Here is a 15,643-nt window from a genome sequence, read left to right as displayed (position 1 = left end):
GCTGGCCGCTCATACTGGCTGCTGGCTACACACGGTAGCCCATGGCAACCTACTGCCACAGGGGCTGCAGCCTACGCCGTCGCCAGCAACTCACGGCAGCCCTGCTCCAGGTTGAGCTGTTGTTCAGCATCTTAGCTGTGGAAGGCAGTGTCACTGGCCCTCATATGTGGGATCCGAACCGGAGCCCTCTGGCGTCCCAAGCCAGCTCTTAACCAATGCACCACTCGGCCGGCCCCACATGTATCTATTTTTTGTCCATCTTCTTTCACTAGAATTTAAGCTGCACGAGGACTGGGAATGTTGTCAATGTTCTCAACGCCTGTTGCTTAGCAAGTGTTGCTGAATGAGTAAACTTTTCTAAAAATCTCCTGAAGCCTTCATTTACTAAACCTCCATTTTCACCTAAAATGCAGACTTTCAAGGTAGCAAACAAAGCTTTACATCAAAGCAAACCTGATATAACCCTACCTGTCACCAAAAGATGGCACTAGCTTCAGCCACTGCCTTGGACTTAGATTCAGCATGTATCTTTGTCAAAAATATACATTGAAAAGAACAAAGTTACAATGGAAATACGTTTGGACAAATATAAGAGAGTTGAAAAAAACATGAGTTTAATCCAGTGTTCCCACAAATACAGCCCTCCCCTTAAAAAGCTTTAGGTACATACACATATACTAACTGCTTAAACTCAAGAACAAAGGGTCTTATGAAAAGCATTTTGGAAACTAACCTGTTCATAGCAGAGGATCTACCATATTAGCATAAATTCTCTACAGTTATATTTGTTAGAGCTATAAATATAAAGAAGCACTTGCTGATCGCTTTGAAAAGCTCCTTATTTCTGATTACCCTAACAATCAACTTCAAGAACAACTTATATGACCATCAAGAAAAACCTGGCCCTATCTCACATTTCTTTGATTACTTCTACTTTACCTTGAAGATAATCACAGCCTGATAAACGAAGTTTCTGAAATTTAGGCTATAAAAGTAGGTCATTAGAAAATTCAGGACACAAGAAAAAGGAAACGCACGTATAAGACAAGAGAATATATATCCAATCCTATTTCAACTACTCAACATTTATGATCATCCCTGTTGTTCTACTCCATGGTACCAAAAATTGAGAGGGCAGTAATCTTGACTTCTAGGTTTTACTTTGAAGAGCTGTCCCTTCTGTTTAATTTAACTGAGCATTATATTATATAAGATCCCTGCACACAAAGGTTATAACAATCTCAGTAACCTCCAGGTACAAAAGAAACAGAAATTAAGAAATTTCATGTAGGTATATTATGAAATGTGAAAAAGAATAATACTAGCAACATGGACAACTGAAATCCAGATGTCAGTGGGGTGAAGAAGCAAAGGAAGGCTTCAAGGAAGACGCAAGATCAGCACTGAATTCTTGAAAGACAGGTAAGGTGTGAAGCGCTGGAGTGGTGAGAATTTTCTAGGAAAGAATCCCTTCAGTGTAAGTGGAAACTCACACTGGGAAGAGGAGCTGACAGTGTGATAGGGTGGGGGCTAGCTCTCAAAATCCAGGTGAAAGGATGAACTAAAGGGAAGCATGGAAGGTCAACATGAGAAAAATACTAACTTGACAGGGGGTCTCAGGACGATGAGTGAGGAGAACACTGGGGACCAATTATGATGCTTATCCCAAGCAAAGTCTGAGGTGATAAGGGCCTGGGGGCAGAATAGTGGCAGTATTAGTGGGAAGTAAAAAAGAACACCAAAAGACACTGCTAAATGTAGAAATGGCAGAAAGCAAACAAAAGGAAAAAAAAGCACAATCATATTGAGTCTCAAGTCAGAAGGGCCTACCTACAAATTCCAGTGTTGCCATTTCACTGACACTGGAACATCTGGCAAGCAACCAAACCTTTCAAAGTCTGTTTCTTAACCCAAAAAATGGCGGAGGGGGGAAGGGGGAGGGAGGTTAATATTGCACAAGGTTGTGGTAAGAGTTTAAGTAAATGAGATACGATATTCAAAGTGCATGGCAGATTACAGAAAACTGACAGATGTTCATCACCTCCTGATACTTCTTTTACACAAACATAATTGTCTACACATTTCTGGAATGAGGCTACCATAGTTCATTCTCATTTTAAATCAAATACTATGGGCATAAAAGACAGCTAAACCAGCACGCTCCTAAAACAGTTCATCAGCATGCCCAATCAATCCCACAAACAAGAGCATTCCATTCTCTTAGATCCATTTCTAAATCAAGTCTTAGAAACATAAGCAATGTCCATAGCCTAATATCTGCTATATAATAATACCTTCTAGAAATATACTGTGTTAGTATCCACCAGAATATTGCCAGTTAACCAGACAACTCCACCCAGAAAAAAATATTCTTATAATAAATTTTATTTAATGATTCCACATTAAATAAATACCTGCTGTAAATACCATTTTTATTTCTATTTATAAGCAATCAGTTTATTTCTACAGGGAGCTGTGCTTGCCTAATGTGATCTGATTACATCAAAATAAAATCTCCATAAATATTTGGCTGTGATGTCAACTGGTCCTGTGATATCAGTATGCAGTTTAGCACTCTTCAGATCAATGCAGGACACTGAGAATGTGAAAAATGGTCTATCAACTATGCTATAATCATAAAAGGAAGTTTAACTGTTTCCTGATACTGCACCTGAAATAAATGAAATGCATCACTTTTTCTTTCTATTGTACAATGGGTCCTGATTCAGAAAACGGCCTTATTTTTCAGCAACTACCTCAGATACTGCCTGGCCATGGCACTGGCAAAGCTCTATCATCCCCTTACCTGTATGTTCCTATTACACTTTATCAAGTGGAAATAATAGCTAACATTAACCATGCTCCTTCTATGTACATAAATGTTGCTGGGTGCTTTCTATTTCTAATCAGAATAACACTGCCAACTGCAGACACTGTTATTGGCCCCATTTTACAGGGACAGACACCAAGACTCAGGAAGGCTAGCTACTGAACATCTTCCAGAAATAACTCCCCATAACTAAACACAAACTTTCTTGTGGTCATGGTTCTGCTCATTCTGCTCTCTTTGCTTAGAATGCCTTTACCCCTTCCTATTAACTCCTATCCATTCTTTAAGGTACAACTTCCCCAGGACATCTTCTCTACTGTGGTGCTAATACTGGAGCTTTAACATGTGGTTGCACGAACGAATAAATGAACAGAAACCCGGGAGTCTGTACTGAAATTCTGGTTTAATAATCTGCTACGTTAACTAAAGTATGAGCCACTAAAACTCACTAAATACCTAGCACAGTCCCTGGCACCTAGTGGGCATTCAGTAATTGCCACTAGAAGGAGACGAAAAAAAGAAAAGTGGGAAGGAAAAAGGGGGAAAGAAAGAAGACAAAGAGACAAGAGGCAGAAAAATCCCAGCTCCCATACATCAGAATCTTGATTTTGAACTTAGAATATTTTTACAGGAGAATACTTATAATTTAATAACAACATTAGCTAATCTATGCATTACCACCAACAGTGAGTTCTTGCAATACTAAGAATTTTTGTGCAAAAATGTAAGACTCAATGTAAACAGAATACAGGATCAACTCTAAGTTACAAAGAATACTCTATGAGTATCATTCAAATATTAATTAAAACTGACCTGTGTTTACTGTTAAGAAAGCTTTAAAAGGACACTTACTGAGCTAAAATGGAACCCACCTATCAGTCTCATTTCTAAACAATTATAAAATAGAAAAGACAAAGTATACTCATATGTTTGGAAATTTCATTCTCATATTTAAGAAAATGTACTAATATTATTCGCAATTTAATCATTTGAATTATATATTCACGCTCTTCTCTAACACTCTTTTGCTGAAGGTCAACTAGATATCCAACAGCCAATAAAACTAGCCGAAATGTACCATATTTCCCCATGTATAAAATGCTCCCATGTATAAGACGTACCTTAATTTTGGGGCCTGAAATTCGAAAAAAAAATGTATTACATAAAGTTATTGAACTCAAGTTTTATTCATCATAAAATTCATACAACTCCTCATCACTGTCAAAAAATCTACAATCACTGTATAAGACGCACCCAGTTTTCAGACCCAAAATTTTTCGCAAAAGGGTGTGTCTGTCTTATACATGGGGAATTACGGTAAGTCTCTTCGGAGGTCAACCAACTTTCTCTTACTGTCTTAGTGTCTGATCACCCCAGCTGGGCTCTTTCCTACCCATCTCTCTTATTGTTCTATCACTCGGGATTCCTTCTCCATTGCTAAGGATATCTATTTCTCTGTCAATACTTTGATACTGTCAAATAAAAAAGGACTGTGACAAGGCAGTCTTCCAGAAGACATCACTTGCACCTGGCACTCAGTAGTTTTCTCTATTCATGCCCAAGTCTAAAGAAGTAAACATATCAATTCTGTATTCCCAGTGCCTGCACACAATAGGTAGGCCAAAATTATATACAGTGTTATCAATTACACTGACATTACCCATTTACAGAAAGCAAACTACACACAAATTATGGTAGGCAACAGGATACAGCAGAAAGAGAATGTGATTTGGCATCAGAGACGGGTTTGAGTACTAACTCTACCACTGTGACTTTGGAAACTTTTAAATACATGTATGTGCCTTTCCTGTCATGAGGACAAAATGAGAACTTATGAGAAAAGTATTTGGTAGTATGTGATAAAACACCAAATACATATTATCTTCATTGCTGGTAATGATGTTATTATTAAATAAATTCCATGTAATCTGCAATCCAAGGTGTTCCCACTAGCTCCAAGCCTCAAATGGGTTTAACAAATCTTCTCCCTTTTCCAAGAGGGCAAAAGAAAAAGAGAAGACAAACAGAATAGCCTTTGATATACATAATGAAACCAGTTTGCCTGGATGTCTAATTTGTTGTACCTAATAACAATTTCTGAAACAGAAACAAAAATATTTGACAAAAGCCAGCAGTGTATGAAAAAGTACTTAGTTTCCCAAGAGGAATACATTCATTTACATGGGTAAATGATAGTAGTATTTCCCATTTTGTGTAGGGTTTGTTGGTTCTCATTACTTTATTAGATCTACCCTTACAAATAAGTAAAGAAAAAAAGCAGCCTGTGGTGAGTGGTGGCTGCAAACAATACTAAAATACAAAATGCAAGAAACAAAGGCTAAAATGGAAAGCTGATTGAGATTGTGGATGCAAAATAACACTCAAAACCAAATGCCTTGAAAACATGATAAAGAACCAAACAGATGATGATTTGAGTACAAATAAGTATTGATTTTGAAAACTCAAAGCTGACAAAGACTAGCTGAAGAAAAAAAAAGGCAGCAAGCCTTTCTATTTCAGCTACAGAACCAATAATTTCAACTCTACTGTTCGTATAGCATACTAGGGAATGTGCAGGAAGAAAGAGAAAAAAATTCCTCTATCAGCATCTCATAATTCTACTAACTACATACACCAAAATGTTCCTCACATTTGACACATATGCCATAATACTTCCAATTTATTACAGTAAAAAAAAAATCATGCAGGTATTTTAAAGCTAGAACTTTATATAGAATGCCATGCAAACGTATTTTTAGAATTTTACATTACTATAGATACTTTCATTTACTATCTAAATTGCAAAGCTTGACCTGCAAAGGTATATCATTTAGAATCAAATAAATAAGGTATTTATGCTCATGTTTATAGAAACTTCAACAATACCTTTTGAATCTTTGTAAGTCAATCAGGTAAATCTTAGTTTCAAAATATAGGTTTACAAGAATAAACCCTACATACGAGGATATGAACTGCATATAATTCACAGCAAACGAAACTATCAAAGTGAAAGAATAAGAAATGTACTAATTCACTCATTCATTCATAAAAAATTTGTAAACTTTGCAACACTGTACCAAGTCCTAAACACATACTGGTCAGTGAGACATTAATTTCAAGGAATTCAGAATCCCATAGGGAAAGCAGGCAAACAATTCAGTGCGACACAGGCTATAAAGAAAGTTAAAAGCCAAGGACAGTAACTAATATTTAAGGACATCTTGTAAAGCAATAAGAATGAGCTCATTATCATAAAGGAGAAAAACATAAGCAATCCATATACACAGAAATTACACACCTAAAATAAATGAATAATGGTCAGTAATAGAATCAAAGAAAGATAAATTCAAACAGTTAAGACAGCATTTCTCACTAATTATTTTTTTTAAAACAGTAAAAACATGTTAATATTCAGCACTGGTATGAGTAATTGGGCACTGACATAGAAAACCAGTGGGACAACAATCAATAAGACCTCTCTGTAGGATCGTTTGACAAAAGATATCAAAAGCTTTTAAAATGTGTCATGTTCCCAAAGTCATTACAAGAAAACTACAAACCAATATCCCTCATGAACACAGAAGCAAAGATCCTTCACGAAATATTAGCAGACGGAATCCTCCAATACATAAAGGGAAACACATCATGACTAAGTGAAGTTAATCACAGGAATTTAAGGTTGGTTCAAGATTAGAAAATCAACATATCTAAAGAACAACCATATGCTCCCTTTAACAGCTGCAGAAAAAGCATCTGACAAAATTCACTGTTTCTGATAGAAAACACTAAACCCACTAGTAGAATGAAACTTTCTAAACCTGATAAAGGCATTTATAAAAACGTACAGTTAACATCAGTGTAATGGTAAAAGATTGAATATGTTTACCCTCTAAGATTAGGAACAAGACAATAATGTCCACTCTCACCACTGCCACTCAATATACAGTGTAATCAAGTAAGAAAATAAAATAAAGGCATACAGCTAGGAAAGAAACTATCTTTATTCACACACACCATAACTACAGAGAAAACTCCAAAGAATCTAAAAAAACAAAAAAGGAAGCCACTAGAACTAATAGGTCAGTTTAGAATAATTGGTATACAAAACTAAATTATATTTCTATACACTGGCAATAGAATTGGAAATTGAAATTTTAAAAGTACCATTTATAATATACCATTTAAAATTATTAGGGCCAGCCAAGTGGCACGTTGGTTAAGAGCTGGCTTGGGACACCAGAGGGCCCCAGTTCGGATCCCACATATGACGACCAGTGACACTGCCCTCTAAAGCTAAGATGCTGAACAACAGCTCAACCTGGAGCTGGGCTGCCGTGAGTTGCCGGCGACGGCGTAGGCTGCAGCCTCTGCTGCAGTGGGTTGCCATGGGCTACCATGTATAGCCAGCAGCCAGTGTGAGCGGCCAGCAGCCAGCGTGAGCGGCCGTTCAGAAGCCGGCAACTGATCTGCCTCGCCTGGGAAGAGCGCAATGATGGTGCCAGCTTGGGCCAGTAAAGCAACATCTTCCACAACTAGACTGAAGAACAAAAGGACAGCAACTTGTCTGTTCCCCTTCCCCCAATTCCCCAGCACTGTTCCCATCCCCCAACACCCCCCTTAAAAAAAAATATTAAATAGTAAAAGGTGACTCTAACAAAATATGTGCAAGATACACATGCTTAAAACTGTAAGACAATGCTAAAACACAGTAAAAAAGGTCGAAATAAATGCAAAGATACATCATATTCGTGGATCAGAAAACTCAATATTAAGATGTCAATTCTCCCCAAATAGATTTATAGATTCAATGCAATCTCAATGAAGAGACTAGCAAGTTTTTTGTAATATAATAACCAGTTGATTCAAAAACTTATATGAAGATGAAATGGTCCAAAAAATCTCCAAAACAATTTTTTTAAATAACAAGTTGGAAGACTCACACTACCCGATTTGAGATTTATTATAAAGCTACATTAATTATCAAGGCAGGTATTATTGGTGAAAAGATAGCTGTATAGACAGAAATGAAACCTACACATACGTGGTCAACCAACTTTCAACAAAAAGTCAGGTAACTGAATGGGAAAAGCACAGTATTTAACAAATGGTACCTACTGGTCCTACTGGACATCCACAGGGGGAAAAAAAAACCTTACCTCACACCATACATAAAAATTAAGCTAAAATGAATCCTTGCCCTAAATTTAAGTTCTAAACTATAAAATCTCTAAAGGAAAACATGAGAAAGTCTTTGTGAACTTGGATTAACCACAGATTTATCAGATGTAACACAAAATATATCAATTATAAAAGAAAGTGATAAACCAGACTTCAAACACCAGATTATTAGTCAAGACTGGTATCTGACAGATACCAGTCAGAATACCTAGGTTCAAATTCAACTTTGCAGTAACAAGTTGTGCACCTCACTATTTTACTGTTTCTGAATCTCAGCTTTTATTTCCCCTTACCTATAAAAAGAGACAGTACCTACCTCATATGCTTAGTCAAGGACTAAATGAGACAATGTTTAGAAAACTCCTAATATAATTAAGTACTCAATAAGTATGTTTGCTACCTTTCCAAAATTTTTATTTAGTTACCTAAAGGAACACCTATCCAAGTTTCATGGCTCAAAATTCAGTGTTTCCTACTGTGGATCTTAGAATTTTATTAAACATTGTATAAAGAATAAGAGTGTGGTTTCATTTTTCATTTAATTCTCTTTAAAGAAATTATCAAGAATAAAAGGCATACAAACAGGAAGGGAAATAAGGGAAGGTGAGGGAGAGAAACACATTTACTGTGCACCTAAAAAGTACCCCAGAAAACAGGTGCTCTCTTTTGTTTCCCCTAGCAGGTACCTACAGAGAAACAAAGGATCTACAAGAAACTGAATAAATATTCCTAAGTGACCTTTAAAAAGAAATGCTGGCTTTCTAGTTAAAACTCTGGATTGGTGCCCAAATGCAAATATTTCATTAAAAGTAAAATTCATGTTTAGAGAGATTCAATTGTTGTAAGGAACATTTGTAATGATTTAAATCAGAAAGCAGTACGTTAAGAATGACAATGAAGGATCCTCACACCATAAACCATGGAACGCCATCACCTTCCTTAATGTTATAATCATGACTTTGGCTACTTTAAAAACATGCATCAGAATACCAGTCAGTGAGAAGATTAAAGCTGTCAACTTCTTGGAGTTACCAGTTATGAAAAAATGAGAATTCTTTGGTACCTAGTCCATCTCTAAAAATGGAGAAAAAAGGAGAGTTCACTGAATAGTCATTCTACAAATTTCTCCTAGTTCCTGCTTTTTCATAGTTCCCCAAAGGCAACAAGCAGCACACAGTAGAAAGTGGTGGGAAATAATAAAAGACCCTCCACCGGGAGTACACTTACCTGTAATGCTTTATTCTCTTTAAGGTCCAACCCAAACACATTGTGTCGCTTCACCTTCAAGAAATCAGCATCGAGTCCATCTTCCTCCTCCTCCTCCTCGTCACCTCTGTCCAGGAACTGCACAGCAGCTTCCTCGTTCTTCTGTGGCTCATCAGGGCTAGGGACAGACTGAGGTTGAGGCCCTTTTGCTTTTCCCAGTTTCTCTTCCATTTCTTCTTCATCTTCCTTCTCTTCTTCCTCCTCATCACTAATGCCATTAGGCAGTCCATACTCTATCCCTTCTGGTATTTTCCCACCTTTCTGAAGGATAGACATTTTCTCATTGAAGTAGGCTCGAAATTCTTCCACTTCATCATTGGTGAGCGAGGGAGCCCTGGGCTCACTTACTTTATTATCTTGGCTCACTGCCAATTCTTTGATGGGTTGTTTCTGCATTTTCTGAAGAAATCTTACCCGTGGTGCCACAGCAAGACCGAGAGACCTTAAATATGAGCAAATAAAAATAGTTATGTCAATACACTGATGATGTATTTATGGGTATTATAAAACAGTTTCTCAAGACTTAAGATCTATTTTTAGAGCTTCTTCCCCCCAAGAAAATGTTCCTCTATAACACAAAATCTTGATGGGTTAAATGATCCAAAAAGCAAGCCAAAAAATACTGAATACCTGTCAGAAAACACTGACAATAACCCGTTTTTCATTGAGAGGTTAACATGTTATAAAATGAAGAGCACAAAACCAGAAACAAAGAAACCTCTCAAGTAGTAGATCTGCCTATTTTCAGTTTAACTCTTTCAGCCTCAGCATCCTCAAACATGGGATAACAATACCTACCAGACCTACCTCACAGTTGTACAGATCTGATGAACTAACTATATGAGAACACTTTGTAAAATGTAAATACTAAAGCTGGAAAAGACATGGCCGTGAAAGGACAAACAATAGTTCTCTGCAAAGAATAAATTCCAATATCATCGTCCTCACTTCTGAGACACGTAATATGACAAACCTTGGAGCTCCTTTAGGTTGGGAGTACATACTATACATCTATAATTTTAACATTATCACAATGAACTGTACATATCAGGTATTCAAAACATGTTTCTTTAGCAAAATGATTTTTAAGCCTTTATTATACCCTACATTCATAGGACTACTTTAGGTATCAAAGGCTTCTAAGGGAAATTATACATCTAAACATCCACAAAAATCAACTGAAAACACCAAATTAAATGGTACCAATAATTTAGGCTCAAAAGTTAACTTTCTGCCTTCTCTAAGCATCATCAATAAGAAGCAAAGGTTTTCAACTGTAAACAGATGAGATTTCCTGGTATCTGTAGCAATAATATGCCGCCTAAATATGGCCCTGCAGTGTTAAAGACCTGTGCTTCTCCTATTTGCTAATATCTCAGCCAAATCACTCAGAAAACCAGGATAGAACTTCTTCATGGAGCACAAAAATCAGCTAATAACCTAAACCATGACTGATATTCAGAATGGCAAAACTAGTAACTGGTACATAAACAGACAAATGAACAAAAACATGTTATCTGTGGCATGTGGTTTTCCATCCATTACCCAGTCAGTTATCCAACATTTAAACAGTTCTAAAATGCCACAGCTGACAAATTACCTATTATACTAAACTTGCAATCTAAAACATGAAGAATAGAAAGCAGCAGCTCACCCAGACACAAGTTTTTATTAGGCTCAATTTAAAGGTAAAAGTATTCAAATTCCTGAAGAGCAGGCCAAACATACAGACCTTGCCTTGAAAGTACATATTTCATCACAGACTAGGAAATTTCGTGCTGAAATTCAAAGTATGATTAACCTCAAGGGTGCTTTATACGATTTTGCCAATGCTTTTACCACAGGTAGCACCCCATTAAATAATGGGCACTTCTCCTTTATAGCTGAAAAAGTTAGAAAAAAAATCCTTCAAATACTAAGCCAAAACAAAACCTAAAGTTCCATTTTCATATAATAGTGACCTCAGTTACCAAACAGGGACATTTTTCACGGTAACTGTGAGTACCTGTAAGAAACACCAAGACACAAAGAATATTCAGGCAATAAGCAGTATAGGAAACTAACCTAAAATAAGGGAAGAACTGATGAAGAGACTTGTATCCAAAGCATAAAAAGAATTCTCTGTGGTAACCCAGGCCAGCATTTCAGAGAATAAGGGGACTACAGACATTTAAAGATTTCAAAGAATGCTTATCGATTGCTCTCCATCTCCTCTCAGACCAAACTACAGGAAGCTGTCAGTGTAACTTTAAGGAATTTATACTTACAAGTAAGAAACTTCTTCCTGATAACAAGAATTGAACATTCAACTAGTTTTCCACACTTTATAGAATCTTTTTCTTTGCGGATCTTTAACAGATTCTCTTAATGTAAGGCAGAGTGGTTTAAACTAGGACTCTCAAGAGAACCAGGTTTCAAAGAAATTCATTCTAACTTTGAGGATTCACAATCAAAACTATAATATGAATACTTACAGAGCATATTCAGGTATAGGTAACTTGCTCACATCAAATATTTCTTTATCCTTCATCAGATACACTGAACGTATGTAGGAGACAAAACACTGTAAAAGTAAAAGGTTTAAATGTATGACATATAATAGAAATGGGAAATGAATGTAAAGCAAGATAAAAGAAAATTAACCAAAGGGATAACTTCAACAGTAGTTATTTAAAAACCTCAGAAATAGTTGAGTACATCCCTATTCCACAAAAACAAAAAACCTGCCTTTTTAGAACTGTAATATTTAAAGTCTTAAATAAATAAATAAATAATTTTTTTTAAAGACTTTAAATTTGGTTCCATCAAACCAACTCAATATAGAATATCACCCTCTCAAAAATGTATTCTAGAAGTTAATATCCAGTTGCAATATTACCACATAATGGGGAAAACCATAGGCTTTGGAATAATATGGATGATAATCTGAGCTCCGTATCTTACTAGCTAAACAGGTTTCTTGTTTCTCTGTCAGTTCCCTCGTATATCAACCAGAGATAACAGAACCTTCTACTTAAAGTGTTATGAGAATTAAATGAGAAAACACATATAAATACCTGGGTATATTTTCTGGAATACCGTAAGTACCAATAGATCCTAGTTATTAGTAATAATTATTATTGTAATAATCAAGTTTTCTAGGAAAATAAGATTTTTCTGTATTTAGTTAAGGTAATAAAATCATGATTGGAACAAGTTTATTCCTAAAGCTTTTCTTTTTCTATTTTAAGTAATTCATCATCACCATCATAATTACAAAGTAATTTGTCACCATCGACTTGTGATATTTTTCTTCTATTTGTGTTTTTTAAAAAACACTATATTTATACCAAGAGCTATGTAAACCAAACTTTAAACATGGTTCTGATCCTTTGTCAGTTTGTAAAATAAGCAGGCAACAAAGATCATGAAACATCTAAGTAAGCATTTTTATTTTTTTATTTTAAAATTAATTTTTGTAAAGTATATTTAATTCCCATTTCTATATTTCTAAACTTCATATTTTCTCTAACTTTATATAAATCCTTTCTTCAAACCATTTACATTAATCTCCAAACCATTTTCCCTGTCTGCAAAGGTATGAACAATGAATGGTTCCAGTTCAAGGATAATTTTTCCCCTACAATCCCATAAGAAATCATCTCAGTTGCCTATCGTTTTTGTTCTATCCAGATTATAATCAAAAGCTAGAAAATCACTTCTATGAAACTAGATAGCTTGCTGCTGCTGGCAATACAGTTAGCGATTCTGCTAAACCATGCATGAAACCCAATAAATCACATCATTTATTTCAATGTGCTATTCTATAATCTTCGTTCTGGAAGGCTCATTTGTTGCATGCACAAACCAGTGAAACAATATCCTTCCAATGTTTCACATTTCCCAATTCATAACTGACTTTCTAGTTATGCAGCAAGTCACAACATAACAGAACTCATGTATATTATCTTTAAGTGTTCAGGCTACAGTAAAACCTTGGATTGCGAGTAACGGGATTTGCAAGTGTTCCACAAGACGAGCAAACATTTCTAATACATTTTAACTAGGTAAACGAGCGATGTCTTGCAATATGAGTAGTTTGTTTCCGGAACAAATTATGCTTGCAAACCAAGTATTACTGTATTTCCAAAACTTCTAAAACAAAGATTTAACTCCTAGCTGAAAGTATGTCTGCCTGACATGCACACAAATGTTTGCAGGCCCAAATACATGCCCCCCAAAAATTTTGTTTAAAGGGCCTTTATATTAGATTTCAGGTGAAATGAGTTTATAAAAGTCCAACTTTGCATAGTTCATTATTTGGTTTTCTTTTATTGTGGAATTAATTTCTCCTGAGGTATCATGGAAGTTCTGAAGAAAGTCACACCTGAATATGAATCTCAGGTCTGCCACTTAATAGCTACATAATCCTGGACAATTTTTAATTTTCTCAAGGTATTATTTACTTGTCTATAAAATCGAATCAGTTATCATCTATCTCATAGGTTGTTGGGAAGATTAAAATAGTGCACAATCTGTCATATAACAGTCATATCATGGCTAAGTGCATAGCACACAGTATGCACTCAACTTTTAGTTTTCATCATGTTATTTTAAGCACAGCAATAATTTGATAAAATACAAGTTAATTTTAAAAATATAAGGTCTGTTCTTTAAAACTATTTGCTGAAAATATTCAGTTTCAAAACCAAAACATAAAAGCCTGACTACTGACTGTTTTTCTGCCCGTAATCTTCTATCTACTTAGGATGCTTTTTCCATATCCCCTCTATTTTCTTCCTCTCACTTCATCTATCTGCTGAGATAGAATCCAATTTCTGAATCCCTACTCTCTCACTGTTGCTGCGCTATGGTAAGTGCAGATGTAAAAGTCATATGTAGAACTCATAACTACAATGTAAGTAAAAGAGTGGTAAAAATGAAGAGCTTTATAACAGGAACTTGAATATCTGTCAATTCAAATACTGGACAGCTGTAAGCACAATGAACATTAATTTCACAACTTCCTTTCCTAAAGAATCTATTGCTGGGTACTTTAAGAACTAAAAAATAAGTTTAACTAAAAGTGACGCTTCTTTGTGTATTTGATAATCAAGAGGATTTCTAAGTCCAGAAAAGTAATGTGGGAACATTAAGTCATATTTATAGATTAAAATCTCATTCCTAAAGACAATTCAGCAAGTGTTATGCTTTCTAGAAATTTAACTTAATATAAGAAGAGATACTAACTAAAATATTAATCTTACAGTCAAAAACTTTATTGAAGAAATCAAAAGTTGATAACTTTTTCAAGTATATTAGAAATCAGGCCGCTATGCACTTAAAAATCATCTTTAAGAGGATTTTTCTACGGACAAGTAATAAATATTTTCCCAGATTATTATAAGAAATATATAATTTTTTTAAGTTAAAGAATAAGCTTAACTTATCTGAAAATTATACTACTTGAATATCTGAAGCATTACATGCAACCTAGAGGTAGCAGAAAATGATGAAAGTTAACTTTATTATATGCTCCATTCCATGAAGGTAATCCAGTTCAACAATAACTTACCCTTTGAGCTCTTTCTTTTAAATCTTGATCTTCAGCTAAAAACGACTCCAATTTTTTCTGGACATCTATAAGTTTTTCGGGATTGATCCTTTGTAACAAAAAGATAAAGGTTAAACTAAGACATCTCAATTTTAGAAACTGAAAATAGTACACTATTTTCCTCAGTATTTTTAAATCTGTAATCTTATTTCTCATCTATGAGCTAGATTAGATTAAAATTACACTAGACATAAATTTGACTCTCTTTCATAATGAATAATGCAGAAAAAAAGAAATGTAAGATCAAACATCTTTTTTAAACATCCCATGCTGAGTGAGTGAAAGATACTAAGGTTAATACCACAATTAGCATTGGTAATTTAAGTCTACAAAGTTAGAAAGTAGCCTCTCATGGGAGATGGCTCATCAATGAAATGGACTAAATGAAATCTAAACATCATTTGTATATTCCTGTTTTCAGTAAAATATCATAAAACCAACTTCAAATAACAAGTAGTCAAGGGATACTAATATTGTTTACTTTATCTGGATATTAGGCATAATATAAAAAGAACTCTTACTTAAATTCTGCCCCGGAAGGCTGCAGGAAAGAATGAGATTCTTACAAGGCAGAATCTGGGTTTTCCTGATTTTATTTTATTTATTTATTTTTTTTTAAAGATTTTTATTGGGGAATTGGGGGATAACAGCGCTGGGGAATTGGGAGGAAGGAGAGCAGACAAGTTGCTGTCGTTTTGTTCTTCAGTCTAGTTGTGGAGGACATTGCTTCACTGGCCCAAGTTGGCACCATCATTGCGCTCTTCTCTGGCGAGGCA

General features: G+C 35.3%; 1 protein-coding gene across 2 annotated transcripts in view; it reads right to left on the bottom strand.

The window, feature by feature from the left end:
• DDX10 (DEAD-box helicase 10) overlaps positions 1–15,643 on the bottom strand; it is a 288,326-nt gene that overhangs the window by 204,741 nt on the left and 67,942 nt on the right. For both annotated transcript variants that reach the window (XM_019624111.1, XM_019624110.1), the window contains exons 11-13: positions 14,829–14,916; positions 11,749–11,837; positions 9,236–9,716 (exon numbers count right to left, since the gene is read on the bottom strand). In XM_019624111.1, the coding sequence (XP_019479656.1) occupies positions 9,236–9,716; positions 11,749–11,837; positions 14,829–14,916 (658 nt within the window). The remainder of the gene's footprint in view (positions 1–9,235; positions 9,717–11,748; positions 11,838–14,828; positions 14,917–15,643) is intronic.

This window comes from Hipposideros armiger, unplaced genomic scaffold, assembly GCF_001890085.2.
Source record: "Hipposideros armiger isolate ML-2016 unplaced genomic scaffold, ASM189008v1 scaffold_580, whole genome shotgun sequence".
Taxonomy (NCBI): Eukaryota; Metazoa; Chordata; class Mammalia; order Chiroptera; family Hipposideridae; genus Hipposideros; species Hipposideros armiger.
Note: the sequence above shows the minus strand (reverse complement) of the source record. Positions and strands in the feature narration are given on the sequence as shown.